Raw genomic sequence first — 14858 nt, forward strand, 5'->3', positions numbered from 1 at the left:
AAACCTCTAACAAATATACAATCTGATGACACGTCTGGCATATTACGATGCCTTGATATCACTTAGTTTAAGTTAGACAATAAGATTTCCTGCAGCACTTGAAGGCATCACAGTGAAGTGCCCAGAAGAGCTTTTATACCACAGTAGTTAAAGTCGTTCCTTGTATCTATACTTATATTTTATGTCATTACTTCCTATGTTGTGTAGTAAATGCTGCTTTATTTATGGATGAAAGAATGAAACTGAAAATTAATCGGCAACAATTTTGAGTAACGATTTAAAACATTAAACTTTGGTTGCAGCTTCTAAAATGTGACGTTTTGCTGCTTTTGTGTTTTCTATCATTATAAACTGAATATATTTGGGTTGACACTGTTTAAACATCTCTGTGAACATGTGAAGAGCAGTTTATACTATTTTCAACATTTTAAATTGATTAAATAATAAAATATTGGCAATAAAAATAAACATTAGTTGCAATCTTAGCTAATATATTTATATATTAAAAATTATTGGAAAACTTCAAAAAACGTGTTTTAATACCAAAAATGTTTTGTCACGATTTCTCAATGATTGTCCACCAACAGCTGCAACTAATGATTATTTTAATTATCCTTTAATCTGCTGATTAGTTTGTTAATTGCTTCATTAGATGATGTTAGAAAATAGTGAAAATGCTTCTCACAGCTTCTTTAAAACCATCAAAGCATCGTGTTTGACCAGCGATAAAACACCCAAAGATACGGTTTGTTTTCTATCGTAGGAGAAACAGAAAAGTATCAAATCCTCACAGCTGGGAAAATGAATTCAGTTTAGAGTTAATTTCAGTGTCGTGACGCTGCTTTGTGAACGCTTCCTGTTTTACATACAGACAGTGATGTGGCACTCTGAGGAGGGTGTGGCTGGTTCAGTTCACACTGTATAAAAACACGCCGTGTTCACGCAATATGACAAGTGACCGACGTGCGACTACAGACAAGCAAACACACAATCGCTCACACACACAGACACACACACAGAGACACACACACAGACACACACACACGGAGTAAAAACAGAGTCCGGTCAGTTGCGTGAATGCGGCTGGTGGAGGATTTGGTCCCTGAATCTTGAATTCAAATGCCAGTTTTAAACAGACAGTTGTGGGTTTGTCTCCTCTCACCGTTCAAACACTTTATAGACACAAAAAAATTTAAAAAACAACCGAAAAAAGAAACGACAGTCAGTTTGCAGTTGATCTGCACCTTCAGCTGAGGGAAGATTTATGAATCCGAGACTCCCGCCTCGAGAGAAGACGAAGATTTGTTGACAGAAGAAAAATCACAAAGGAGAAAAAAAAGAAAAAAGAGAGAAACAGATATGAAAAGTATTTTCTTTTTTAAAAAGACCATTTCGGCAAAAAGACAGCAACAAAATTCTGCTTCAACATGTTCAAATATTCCCAGTATTCCTGAAGCTTTCTAGCATTTTGACAAGTCGTCTGGATTTCCTGAAGTGAAGGTGTGTTTGTTTGTGTTGGTGTGTAAGGCCTTTGTGTCGTCGATCCGCAGGAGGTAGAAGTCAGAATCAAGCGATCTCCAACTCCCGCTCGATACCGACGTACTTCAGAGCGTCCGCCTGGCTGTACCTGAAACACACAGACGCGAAAACTGTCAGCTGATTCACAACAAGTAACAGCTCCAATTTCAATGTGTTTGTGGCCTAAAATAGGTTTTAACATGAATTCTCTGCTATTATTGAACACTGAAATAGAAGCAAATATGTTTTTGTTTTTTTTGTTTTCAAACCCGGGAAAAACTAGTGTTGCATTAATGTTACTACGCTTCTATATTTCTTCCAGTCTGTTTATAGTTTGGTTGTGATTCAGCCTGCAGGCCTCTAGAGAGAGACGGTCTGTGATAAAGGAGTTTAATATCTGCAGGATGTAATTACCTCAGACACTGATCTTCTTTCATCATATCTTTCAGCTTGTTTTCTACAATTTTTATGCATTTTAGTAATTATTTTAGTTCGTTTATCCCCTGTGGATAGTTATATAAATGTTTTCTGCTATGTGTGGATGAGGCTGCCACAAACAAGTTATTTACTGAGAAGGATCAATAATCTATCTATCCATCTATATTTTAAACTTTCTTTTAGCTCATGTGTTTCTCTCTGAACAGACTTTAACTGTTTGCAGGTGGAGCTTCTCTTTAATTGCCGCATGTACTGAAACCTTTATATCAGCAGAGATGACTTTAAACACTTGACAGCTGTTACCTGTAGTCAAAGAACAGCTCCTCTCCAGTCTGGATGGCTCTCTTAGCAAAGATCCCGATCCTGTGATCCCCGTTCACCATCATCACTACGAAGACCAGACAGACCACAGAGTTACCACACAGAGACACGAGTAAACCAGTAAAGCTGTTGCTTTCATTTTAAACATTATCTTCGTACCTTTTGCATAGCAGTTAGGATTAACAGAATGGTTTGCAAAGCGGATCTTGTTTCCTTTTCTCGTGGCATCAACAACAAAGTCTGGAGACAAAAAAAACAACAAAGATTAAAACTTGTGTTAACGCTCTGTGTTTAAGAACTTTAAAAATTGACGTTTTCAGATTCACAGCTCAGACCTTCAATCTTCAACGTAAATCATCATGTTTGTGTGAGTTACCGTTGTTGAGGTTAAACAGGAAGCTGCACATATATTTGTCGTAGACTTTCCCTCTGCGGTCCGCTTCATCCTGAGAGATTATCTGCAAACACCAACATCAAATATTTATATTTCTAATCACTATTATCTTCAGCTGAAACGAAGTAATGCAGTTAATGTACACATAAAGTGGCTCAAAATCCTGTTTAAAGTGTTGGTGCCATATTCATTACATTTCTAAACCACATCGACAGTGACCGTATCACAAGGCTTCACATCATCAGACACATCGATGAGCAGCAGCTGGGATGTGCTGATCTGAGGAAGGAATGTGATAAAGTTGCTGTTTTTCTGAAGAGTTTAACACATATCGATATTTGAAGAGCTGATGCTGCTTATGTGCTGTAAAGTGGAAGAGTTCTCCTCAGATGCTGCCGCCAGGATTAATAACGTTTATTTAAAAAATGAAGGAACAGCTTCAAGTGCAGCTGAACAGAGATCAGATCGTTCCTCTGATCATCACTAATAAACTCTCAAACTCCTGGAAACAGTTTTATTTAATATAATCTGGATAAACCAGGCCAGTCAGACGTTGTCGTACCTCTCCACAGTACTCAGAGATGAACTCGTTCTTCTGGACCGGCTCTTTGATGAAGATTCCCCAACCGGCCACATCTGACGGGGCGAGCAGGAGGTGCTGAGACAGGGAGAGGAAATTAATGAGTTTGTGGTGCATCGAAGGCACAAAACAAACATCTGTGTACTTGATATGTTTATTAAGTTTTGTCTTTGCTGAGCTGATGAGCTCCAGGTGGAACTGAAGGTCTGAATTTGATGACAGGCGTTCGGTACCTTCTTGGCTCCTCTCTGGATGGAGCAGTTCTTGCAGGAGACGTTCTTGCTGTCCCAGTGTTCCGCAGCGCCGCAGGTGAGGCAGAGGTCAGGGTCACACTCCCTGACCGCCAGGTAGCAGGGACACTGCTTGGTGTTACACTGAGCTTTGCACCGACAGCCTGGGAACCGGTTCTGACCTGAAATCACACAGCAGCACGTAGAAGAAAGAAAGAAAATATGAGACAAAGTTCATGAAAGCATCCTGCAAACTTGCAAGATTAGATAAAACTCACTTCTCACAGGAAGTAACTGTTCTGATATCAAACATACACATTTATAATCTGATAAAAACTACTGACAAATAATGATTGAAACACTACAGCTGCAATATTTACAATCTGCCATGAAGGCAGGAGCCGTGAGTTATGTTACACGAGCAGCTACAAGGTTGAAGCACTTTTGTTAGAACTGCAGAACCAATAATCTCCTGTGAAGTTACGTTGGAGACATTTAAACATTTCAGTCTCAGTAATCGTCATAAGGTTTAATCATTTTTTTTAATTATTTTGACAAACAGCAAAGAGTAATGACTCTTATCCCATCACAGTATCTTTTCTTCTTGTTATAAAAATAAAGAAAATCAGCTGAAATAACCTGGTTACTGTTTATTTTAAAACACAGGACGGCTTGTTGTTTCTGTCTTTCAGTGATAAAAAGGTAAATGTTCATGTTTCTTACACTCAGAGCTGCACTGGCAAAACTTCTCGCAGAAGTTTTGAGCGGTGACGCAGGGACAGGAGGAGTCACAGGGCTGCCGTGGGTGGTCACATGGTTGGTAATTATACACGTGATTGGACGAGCCATCTGTAAACAGGCGGATTGAAAAAGATTAACCAGTGAACTTATTTATCTGCCGGGGTTATTCCTCTGTGACCTGGATGAGCTCTGACCTTTCTTCAGCTGGATCTTCCTGCAGTGAGTCGCCCACAGTCTGTGTTTCCTCTTCTTCTTCCTCGGTGGTGTGTCCTCGTCTTCAGCAGGAGCGCGAGCGATGATGCTCGACTCCTTGACCCTGAACTCATAAACCTGCAGGAGAAAGTGGAGATGACATCAGTTTAATCTATATATGTTTAAATGTCTTTTTATTTTGCCATGTGTTGCTTTTATATTCTGTCCTGATGAAAAGTCCCATACAAATTAAATAGTAGGGATCAAGTTATTATCAATTAAGTTGCTGATAGATATTTTAAATGAAATATTTTGTATATAAAATGGCAGATTTACATTAATTTCATTAGAGCTCATTTTCTAATATCTTGTTTTATTCATCATCAGTCTAAAATATTAAAGAGATTCAGTTTACTTTTTTACCCAAAAAATGTCTAAAACCAACATATCAGATACCAAAATAGTTGCGGATTAATTTTCCCTTAATAAACTAATTGGTGAATCATTGCAGCTCCAGTCTATAGTCAACTCTGGGTTGTAATTGGAAGAAAGTAAGTCAGCATTATTGCAACGACACCTCACCTGTAAACCTGATATATCTAAAGGTTTTCACTTTAACGCTCTTGTAACTATAACATGTTAAAAAAATGCCATAAAAATTAAAATCACACTCATAAAAACATTTTACTATTCAGCTACAGTTGTTCCAGTTTGAACAGATAGATGCTCCAGCAGTAAACTTTAACTTCCACAAGCCTTTGATCCATGAAATCATTTTCACATCATCAACATGCCCTTTTGCTCGCTGTGAATTCACTGCTCTATTCACACAGACTTTAAACCAAGGAGCTGGCAGGTAAAGTTTGTTTAATGTCAGACATTTACATTCACACATACAGCTCCTCTGGTTAATGTCTGGGTAACTTCAGGGCTGCAGTGAATGTGTGAAAAAGATTTAAGAGTCAAGTGAGACAATAAGACGACCAGTTATTACTCGGCTCTCACCTGTCTGCAGGTCTTGGTGCTTATGAGTCGTGCGATGGCGCAGTAGTTGTCGTAGTAAGTCCCGATGAGAACCCTGAACAGAGAAGCCTCGGCCCCGCTCCAATCCACTGCCTCGGCCTCACTGGTCAGCTTCATCTTCACCGGAGTCTGGCAGCGTGAGTTTCCCTCTGCATATATAAACAATATAATACTTTATTTTTTAACCCTGAAACAGGCAACGTGCATCAGGAGATAGACTCTTAAAACACCCTGTTTTGGTTAAAGTGGTTTTCCAAATGCATCCGCTTTGAATTGGTAGAATTAAAGCTTGTTAAAGACTAAAACTAGCAGTGAATAAACTAAATAAAAACTACAATGAACAAAGCAAAACTAACTAAAACTAAACTGAATTGCAGATCAAATCAGCTTAGTTTTTTTTTTCTTTTTCATTTTCTCCATTTTTACTGTATTGTGTTCAGTTTGACTTGAGATAACAGGCTAGTACCAGTAGGGAAAACACAAACACAGCTCATTTGACCTCAATGTCAGCATTATTTCATCCTTTACAGCTTCTACTAATCAAGGATTTCCTTCTAATACCTGAAAAACTAAAACTAACCCTAAAACTAAATAAAAACTAAACTAAACTAGCCAGTTCCTCAAAAGTTGTTAGCAATAACATGGTTGAATTGTCATATTCATGGCCGGTTTCTCCCCCTTTAAACCACACGGCTAGCTTCACTGTGTAAACATTACCTGAAAGTTGAGGAAGGGGATTGTTGTCATCTACTCACACAAATAAAACCTAACCTATAAAAGGCTGTAACTTTGGTTTGAGAAGTAGGTGGATGGGTTTGAATCCCATCTCTTGTATTTCTACATATATAATGTCAGTGTCAGCATTATTTAATCCTTTACAACTTCTACCAATCAAGGCTTTCCTCCTAATATCTGAAAAACTAAAACTACTTAATCACTTGTTAAACTAACTAAAACTAAACTGAAACAAAAAACTAATGACAATTCCATAACTATAATATCCTTGTTTAAAGGTTTAAGATCGTACCGGAGCTGCTGGTGTTGTCGTCCTTCTTGTCGTCATCGTCTTTGTCGTCGTCTTTGTCGTTGTCCCGCTCGTCATCTTTGCTGCCTTCATGGTCGCTGTCGGTGTCTTTGGTCTCCGAGGAAACGGTTGGTGTGCTCGGTCGGCTGCTGCTGTTGGGCAGTCGGCCGCGGCGGCGTCCAACCGTCCGTTTGGAAGGAGTCTTTACTCGCTCTGCCACTACTCCTGCTGGGTATTCTCTCACCATCCCATCCTGAGCAGTAAACATAACAACACTGTCAGCGTTTCATACACAAAAATCACAAAATAAAACACTGACTCCATTTTTATTTCTCTCTTTTCAGTCTTTCTCTGGATGTTTCATTGTCCGTTAACCGTTGGGTGGTCAGAACGAATAACCGTTGCTATGCCGACATTCACAAGCGTTAAATAGATAATGCGTCAAAAATAATAACTTTAAATATCCTTGAGCTAAATATGACAAACAATAAGCTTTAACTGTGCAAACTTGTATTAATTTAAATGATAATCAGCATTAATTTCTTTACACAAACATTAATGTTGTGTAAAGAAGGATAAAATACAATAAGGCACTTGCTAGACAAATCCAACTTAACTGATTATAAACGCGGCGGTCGAGAACTTTATAGTTTTACAGTCCGCGAATCATTAATTAAAAGAAAAAAATCTTACAGGTTTACAGACCCCTAAAAATAAAAACAGTATGGATTATTTTTCTTACCCGTCATAAACAACACTGAGCATATCCTTTACAATCATGTAAGCAATGAGAGACGTAAATGTAACGTTAGTTTTCTCTCTGAGACTTTTATCAACCTTTCGAGGAGCCGTTACAACCGTTGACGTACTAGTTTGGTGATTAGCGTCAGGTCCGTCTCCCTTAGCAACCGTTACAGCAGACGGCAGTTGTTTTTTTGTCGATGTGAAACCACGATAGCTCAACTCTACTCGACATATTTCACACCTAACAACATTTATCCTTTACTTTCTGGAAGTTTTTACCACGCTGGACTTTAGTGTGGCTTCGTCTGCATCATGTTCCCTTCAGTTAGCTAGCTAGCATGCTAATTTACTACCGAGTCAAAATAGCTGAGGTTTTAGAGCTCCCCCTAGTGGCTGAAAGTGAGAATTGCTTTCCAGTAGTTGTTAATGAATCCTTCATGCTAGACTACACAGTTCAAGTCTTGATTAAAGTTTCTCAATGAATAAAAAAAAATTAAAAAAAACACCACAGCACAGCACAAAAAGGTCCAAGTTAGTCTCCACAAACTATTATGTTTTAATGACCCATCCCAAAGTTGTTCCATGTGTCTCTGGATGTTTTCAAACCTGTAGTTGGTTTTCTTTTGTATCTATCAGAGGATGATCTTGTTATAAGTTTAGTTTGTTTTCACACAGGAACAAATTGCACATTAGTCTGTGGTGGGTGTGAGAACATAAACACTGGAAAAAGGGAGAGGTCCCGAAGAGGTCAGCGCACAACAAATGGACCGCTCCAGAAATCGTTTGCAACGGGACTGAGACCCTTTCACATCCTCTGAAAAGGGTCTCAGTCCGAGTGCAACCGCCAAAATCAGATCTGCTAAAACAAACTGCGCCAAGGAGGAAAAGCAACTAAAGTCCAGTTCACTCAAACTACACAAACACAGGGTTGAACATTTCCACACACTGTCAAACTATTACTTGGTCTAATAAGCTGCGGAAGAGCTCAAAAAGAAATAAACAAACAACTCTTGTGAAACATTCACAGCAAAGAAGGATCAAACGGTTGGTTTTTCATTTTAATGCATGATTGTGAAGTTAGATCATTGTGTTTGCCTTGTAATTGTGCTATCTGGTGGCATGTGCTCTTTACTATTTATTAAGAAGCCCATTGCTACTTCTTTGCTTTGGTCCATGTCAAGATAAGATAGAAGCTGTGAGTTTTGGGAATCATTTATGACTTGAGGTCCTCAGTTTCATGTGTCCTGGGGATGTGTGACATGCATGCATATGTAAATGTATGCAGTCATATAGGATAATTTCTTTGTTCCTTCAGAAACTACAATAGATCAAGGTTTATTCTTTGCTCGTTGAGATGAGAGATTTTGTTGGAAATGATGAGATTTCCACGACAATTGATTTAATCCGACAATTAGTGAACTGACCTGCACCAGGTACATGTAGCATTCGACGCCGCAGGGTTTGCTGTCCACCAGGTTCTCCAAGTTCTTGCGTTTGTACGTGTTTGGAGTTGCGTGGAAAGCTGAAAAAGGAAGGAACACGATGATGATGAGAAGTCGGATTAGAGAGGAAGCAGCTGGTTAGATGTGTTAAAAAACACGTTTTATATAAGGGTCAATGACGTATAAGGGTTTATTTAAAAATAATAAATATGGGAATATCTATTGCAGTAATTCAAACATTAAGAATGTTGAGTACACATAAATTCATATTAAAATAGTAAATTAGGTGTTTTATGTGTTTTTTCATCTCGATGAATTAGAACTGACCTTAAAAAAGTCATGTGGTGCGGCCATGATTTATCTTAAAATAAATGAATTTAAGTGTTTAGAAACAAATTATTTGCATGTCTTCTAAGTTTTTGTAAATAATAATCTCATATTTATGTTCTGTAATGTCACAGTTGACTTCTTAAATGTATGTAAGACTTATTTTTCCTGTAAATTGCTTAAAAATGATTAAAAAAAATTAAAAGTACAATTCAGTTAAGCATACTGTATCAGTGATTAATATTAAAAGTGATATTTTACTCTGAATTTTATACAGTTATTGGTATTATTGGTCGCACCACATGATGTTTTGTCACTTTAAATAACAGAACAATTACTAATAACTTGTGGTTTTTGAAAAGTGATTACATATAAAGGAAAGGTACTACATATATATGGTATTTTTTTTTATCAATTTAAACCTTTTTCTAACTGAAAAAAATGCAGTTGGACTGAAAATGTCGGCGTCACGTCATTGACCCATAAATTGAACTTAGTTGTTAGGATTCTCATCAAGAACGCATTTATTTTAAAATCTTAACCAAAAAACTTACAACTTCAGTTTGTTTTGAGCCTAAAGTCTGTTTACTGCTACACACTTTGAGCTAATATAATGAAAATATTATCCATGTTGTTTGAATTTCTGTCAGTAAGTTAGTTCAGTTTCATGTTAGGTGTGGCTGCTTGAGAAATGTGACTGCGTGTGCATGTGTGTGTGTACTAACGGTGGAGGAAGCAGTCGTATTTGAAGCAGCGTCTACAGAACAGCGTGTGGAAGGAGTGCAGGCTTTGCTCGCGCTGCACAGAGCGAGCGTTGGGGCCGTCGATGTTTGGCGTGCACTCAGGGGGCAGCGCGCCGGGCAGCTGCTGCTCCGTCAGCTCCTTGTACCTGAGAGAGAGACACACATGCAGTAATCAGAGCTGTGTGATGTCTATGTGGTGAGCGGAGAAAAACACTGCAGAGACACAAGCACACATCAGAGTTTCTACTAATTTTACTCATTAAAAACAGCATATTTAACCATGTCAGCAAGGCCATAATCACTCTGCATGTTCTATATCCTTCTAAGATAACTGTCTAAATGTGCATGAAGACAGAGCTGCTTTAATAATAAATAAGTGAATGGAATAAATATGCTATGCCATTTATAGGCTGAATGATACTGGATTTTGATGCCGATTCGATATGTTAAAAAACTAAATGATATGAGACGTATTGTGTTGCAGAAACACAGAAACACTGTGGAAAGGAGCGCTGAAGTTGTAGAAGTAGAGGTAGATGTAGAAGAGAAGAGTTAAGTAAAAGAAGTGGAAAAATGAGAAGTAGAGGTAGAAGAAGAATTAGAAGAAGTAGAGGCAGAAGTAGCAAATGGTAGAGGTAGTATAGGTACAAGAAGTAGTAGAAGTAGTAGTAGTAGTAGAAGAAGTAGTAGAAGCAAATGGTAGATATAGTAGAAGAAGTAGTAGTAGTATTAGTATTAGAGGTAGAAGAAGTAGAACTAGTAGAGGCAGTAATAGTAGTAGTAGTAGAAGTAGTAGTAGAGGCAAATGGTAGAAGTAGTAGTGGTAGTAGAAGAAGAAGAAGTATAATAGAGGTAGAAGAAGGAGAGAAAATGTAGAAGTAAAAAAGGAAGAAAAATAAGTAGTAGTAAAGGCAGAATTAAAGCCATAAGTAGAAGAATAGGTAGATATGAGCCAATTTATCAGTCCGACTAATCTAAACAGACGCTGATGTTGGATTTATTTTCTCTAACAGAACAAAGATGTCCATACTTGTCTGTTGTCCTCAGTTCTGGAGACCAGATTAGGTATAATTTGGATGCAATCAAAAGCTGTAATGCTATGCTATTAAAATCAATTCATCTCCCCGTTACCGTGACAACAACACTAACACATGCACATTACAAACAAACAAAACCCCACTGACTTCTCTTTCAGCTCCTCCGTTGAGCCCTTGTCGGGGAACATGGAAGAGATGGCTTCAAAGATTTTGTCCGAAGGAAACTTCTTGGTGCTGTCGTTGCTGGTTCGGCCTGCGGACCACACACACACACACACACACACAAACAGAAAGGCAGGGTTGATGAATGCCTGAAAAATGGAAATAAGGACCAGACTCTTCTTTCACTTTAAAAAGGAAATATTGAGTCGTTGTTGTGATACAGGAAGACTTCTCTGCTTCTCTAAATCCAGATTAAAGTCTGGATCCAAACATCAAATCTGGGCTGTATGTTAGTATGTTATTTTGGAATATACAGGATATAATAACCGCTTCAATTTTACTAGCAATGTTTTGTAAGAAGTACTAAAAGTTTTGGATATTTTGCAGCAGATTATGAAACATTTGAGCCTTGCATGTGACATTATTTAAACCTTTAAAGTTTAACCTTCCTTATACTATTTAAAACTGCATCACTGCCCAAAACCAGTGCAACTCAGACACATGACAACTTAAGATATTTTTTTAATTACATGGTTGGATTCACCCTCAGCTTTAATCTTAGTGTGAGGGACAACAACACAGATTATAACGGGAGGTATAAACACATGTCCGAGTCACCTCTTTATATGTTAACCCAGCACAGATGCTTGTGGGAGGTGCTGGCTTCAGTGTCAAGAAGCTGTTAAACATCCCATCCCACTCTGTGCTGAGTGATTAAAAACAAACCTTCTATACTGAATGAAACATGATGAGCAAGAAAAGCAGGTCTGTTAAATTTCCAGACAGGGAAACTAGTAGTCCTACTTGGTTAATGCAAACTAGAAACGCTGAATAAACCATTCAAAAAGCTTCTTAACAAATTGTATGTGACACTGCAGGAATAAAAGGATTAGAAAATTAGTCATTGTTTGTGTAAACTTGGACATAAGTTAGATTTGGTCTTTTATATTGAATGCTACAATGATCCAAAGACAGTCCTAAAGCTGCAGAAAATAACAACATGCTCAGTTTTCTCTAACAGCTGCACAGAGTAGCTACATATGAATGAATGAACCCCATCAGTCCGTCCACAGTTCATCAGGTGCACGGCTTCATCTGGAGCTTGCTTCTCACTGATCTACTTACTCTCATTGTTGATGATGGTTTCCTTGCGGGGCTCCTCTGGGTGCTCCTTGCCGTCACACAGCTCCATCTTGTCTACTTTGAATTCCGGCTCTTCTTCCTCCTCATCGTCCTCGTTGTCACTGTACTGTGACAGAGCGCTGACCAACTCCACGAAGATCTCGTCGTTGATGAAGCCGCACTCTGCAACAACAACAACAAGGCGACAATGTAAACAAAGTGGACTCAACAGCAAGAAGACAGTTATGACTTAAAACAATCACAAAAATTAACAAATACTATGCAAAGTGTCTAAAAGATGAGTTTTGAAATAGTTGAACTGTTTACTTCATGATCACTGAAGATAAAATAATAAAAACATTTCCAGAGTAACATCCTGGCTCATAGTATCATAAACCATTGTGCCCTTTTGGTGTATTTTTTATAATGTTTTTGGGTGTTTTTCTGCCTTTATTTGACAGTTTCTGGCAGTGAGGCCAACAGGAAACGGGACAGAGAGAAAGATATATAACAAAATGTTCCCATGCTGGACTGAAGACTGAAACCAGGGACATTATGTTGAATGCACAGCAACCACTCTGCTAACAGGGAAGTTATTTTTAAAGTCATGAATTTATTACTCAGACTGAGCCTCATGAATCACTCTTCATCAGGTCCTTTTAGTACTGATATAAAACACCCACACCACTACGCCGCCCCCTTTATATTTTTAACACAGTTCTATTTTCAGTCCAAGATATCAATACAGGATGCTTGGAGTCCAGGAAGCATTTTTTTTTTTATTTTCAATCTCATAAAAGCATCAAGATAATTACCACAATGAGAAGTTATGATCATAATATAGAGAAGAGCAACAGGCGCTGTTTACCACCACTACTCATATTGATTCTTGCTCATATCTGTTATGCTTAGGTCTGTTTTTACTCACATTTGTTCTTATGTCTGATCTTGTGAAGCTTGTTCTGTAACTGTTTCTTTGCTCTGCTTTTATTGTGTTCTGCTTATATCACTCTGTGTTTTATATTTATTGTTATAGACATGTTGTTTCTTGATTTTTAGGCTGCAAACTCACACCTGGCCTAACCCATTCTGGCATATTTACAGTAATGTTTATTATCCCTGACAAATAAATTATAATAAAAAGATAATAAACTAAGACTGGGTGTATCCACTGAGCCTCACCTCTGTCTCCGTGGACTTTGCCGTCATAGTTCTTGATGAGCTCTTCTATGAAAGTGCCGTCCTGGTCCAAGACCTCGTCTCCCATGTAAGGGATGTTATGAAGCACCGTCTCATCCTCCACCTAAAGCAAAAAAAAAAAGAAGGTAAAAACATGAAAAAAACCTGAAAATAACGACCCCAACCAGGGTTATTATAGTTAACTAAAACTAGCAGTGAATAAACTGAATAAAAACTACAATGAACAATGCAAAACTAACTAAAACTAAACTGAATTGCAGATAAAATCATTCATTTCTTTTCATTTTCTCCATTTTGACTGTATTGTGTTCAGTTTGACTTGTTGAGATAACGGGCTAGTACCAGTAGTGAGAACACAAACATCTCATTAGTATATTATAGTTTTACCTCAGTGTCAGCATTATTTCCTCCTTTAAAGCTTCTACTAATCAAGGCTTTTCCTCCTAATACCTGAAACACTAAAACTAAGATTAAAACTCAATAAAAACTAAACTAAAACTACTTCATCACTTGTTAAACTAACTAAAACTAAACTGAAATAAAAAAGCAAAACCATAATAACCCTGATCCCAACACATCGTCTCACATCGTCAGAGTCAATGTACAGATTAAGAACATTCATTTTCCCAACACACACACACACACCATGAAGTTCTGCTGCAGCGGTGACCAGGAGTACATGACGGGGACCGAGGCCACAGCGTTGAGGGTCTTCAGGGGGATGACCTGCCGCGGGAACTCGGAGAAGCCGCTGTCCACTGTGCACTGAACAGGAAAGCAGAGGAAAGGAACACTTAGATCACCACCAAGTCTGACTGACACCTTTTTGATGCAAGCTCAATGCTTTTTTGTTTTTATTTCTTATGGAGCTTTTCCACTATACAGTTCTAGCTCTACTCGGCTCGACACCAGGAACGACCTTTTCCATTACTATAGTACCTACTCAACGTGAGTGGGGTCGTCATAGCACTGTTGCCGGTACTTAAAAATGCCGAGTTTGATTCTTGTGTGGGACGGCTCATGGTTCTGGGCAATATATTGAAATTATATCGATATCGTGATATGAGACAAGATATCGTCTTAGATTTAGGATATCGTAATATCGCGATATGTCATCAGAGTTGTGTTTTCCTGGTTTTAAAGCTGCATTACAGTAAAATATGTAATTTTCTGAACTTACCAGACTGTTATATAGCTGTTCTGTTATTTACCTTTTACCCACTTTTTCATTATATCCACATTACTGATGATTATTTATCAAAGATTTCATAGTGTAAATATTTTGTGAAAGCATCGACAGTCATCTCGATATCGAAGTATTTGGTCTAAAATATCGTGATATTTGATTTTGTCCATATCGCCCAGCCCTAACGGCTCATGACCAATCAGTGGCCGGCAGTCTGTTGACGTCACATTCTAGTATCGGCCCGGCTCGCTTGGAACCTCGGCAGAGCAGGTACTAAAAAAGTACCAGGTACCAGGTACTATCCCTGATGGAAACGCATAAAAAACCTGAGTACAGTTGAGTCGAGTAGTGCTAGAACTGTATAGTGGAAAAGCGCCATTATATCACTATCTTCTGAGCTGCTGTAGCAATAAAAAAAGTTTATCTTTATCTTT

General features: G+C 38.2%; 1 protein-coding gene across 1 annotated transcript in view; it reads right to left on the reverse strand.

Annotated features, from left to right (window-relative positions):
- Nucleotides 1–1315: 1315 nt before the first annotated feature.
- ezh2 (enhancer of zeste 2 polycomb repressive complex 2 subunit) overlaps nucleotides 1316–14858 on the reverse strand; it is a 22024-nt gene continuing 8481 nt past the window's right edge. Inside the window, exons 4-19 of the mRNA XM_062441276.1 lie at nucleotides 13884–14003; nucleotides 13221–13341; nucleotides 12042–12221; nucleotides 10902–11007; nucleotides 9700–9863; nucleotides 8630–8727; nucleotides 6465–6714; nucleotides 5420–5586; nucleotides 4417–4552; nucleotides 4205–4330; nucleotides 3485–3663; nucleotides 3234–3329; nucleotides 2654–2735; nucleotides 2437–2517; nucleotides 2260–2344; nucleotides 1316–1627 (exon numbers count right to left, since the gene is read on the reverse strand). Of these exons, the coding sequence (XP_062297260.1) occupies nucleotides 1567–1627; nucleotides 2260–2344; nucleotides 2437–2517; nucleotides 2654–2735; nucleotides 3234–3329; nucleotides 3485–3663; nucleotides 4205–4330; nucleotides 4417–4552; nucleotides 5420–5586; nucleotides 6465–6714; nucleotides 8630–8727; nucleotides 9700–9863; nucleotides 10902–11007; nucleotides 12042–12221; nucleotides 13221–13341; nucleotides 13884–14003 (2052 nt within the window). The 3' untranslated portion in view covers nucleotides 1316–1566. The remainder of the gene's footprint in view (nucleotides 1628–2259; nucleotides 2345–2436; nucleotides 2518–2653; nucleotides 2736–3233; nucleotides 3330–3484; nucleotides 3664–4204; nucleotides 4331–4416; nucleotides 4553–5419; nucleotides 5587–6464; nucleotides 6715–8629; nucleotides 8728–9699; nucleotides 9864–10901; nucleotides 11008–12041; nucleotides 12222–13220; nucleotides 13342–13883; nucleotides 14004–14858) is intronic.

The sequence above is a fragment of the Scomber scombrus genome, chromosome 20, assembly GCF_963691925.1.
Source record: "Scomber scombrus chromosome 20, fScoSco1.1, whole genome shotgun sequence".
Lineage (NCBI taxonomy): Eukaryota > Metazoa > Chordata > Actinopteri > Scombriformes > Scombridae > Scomber > Scomber scombrus.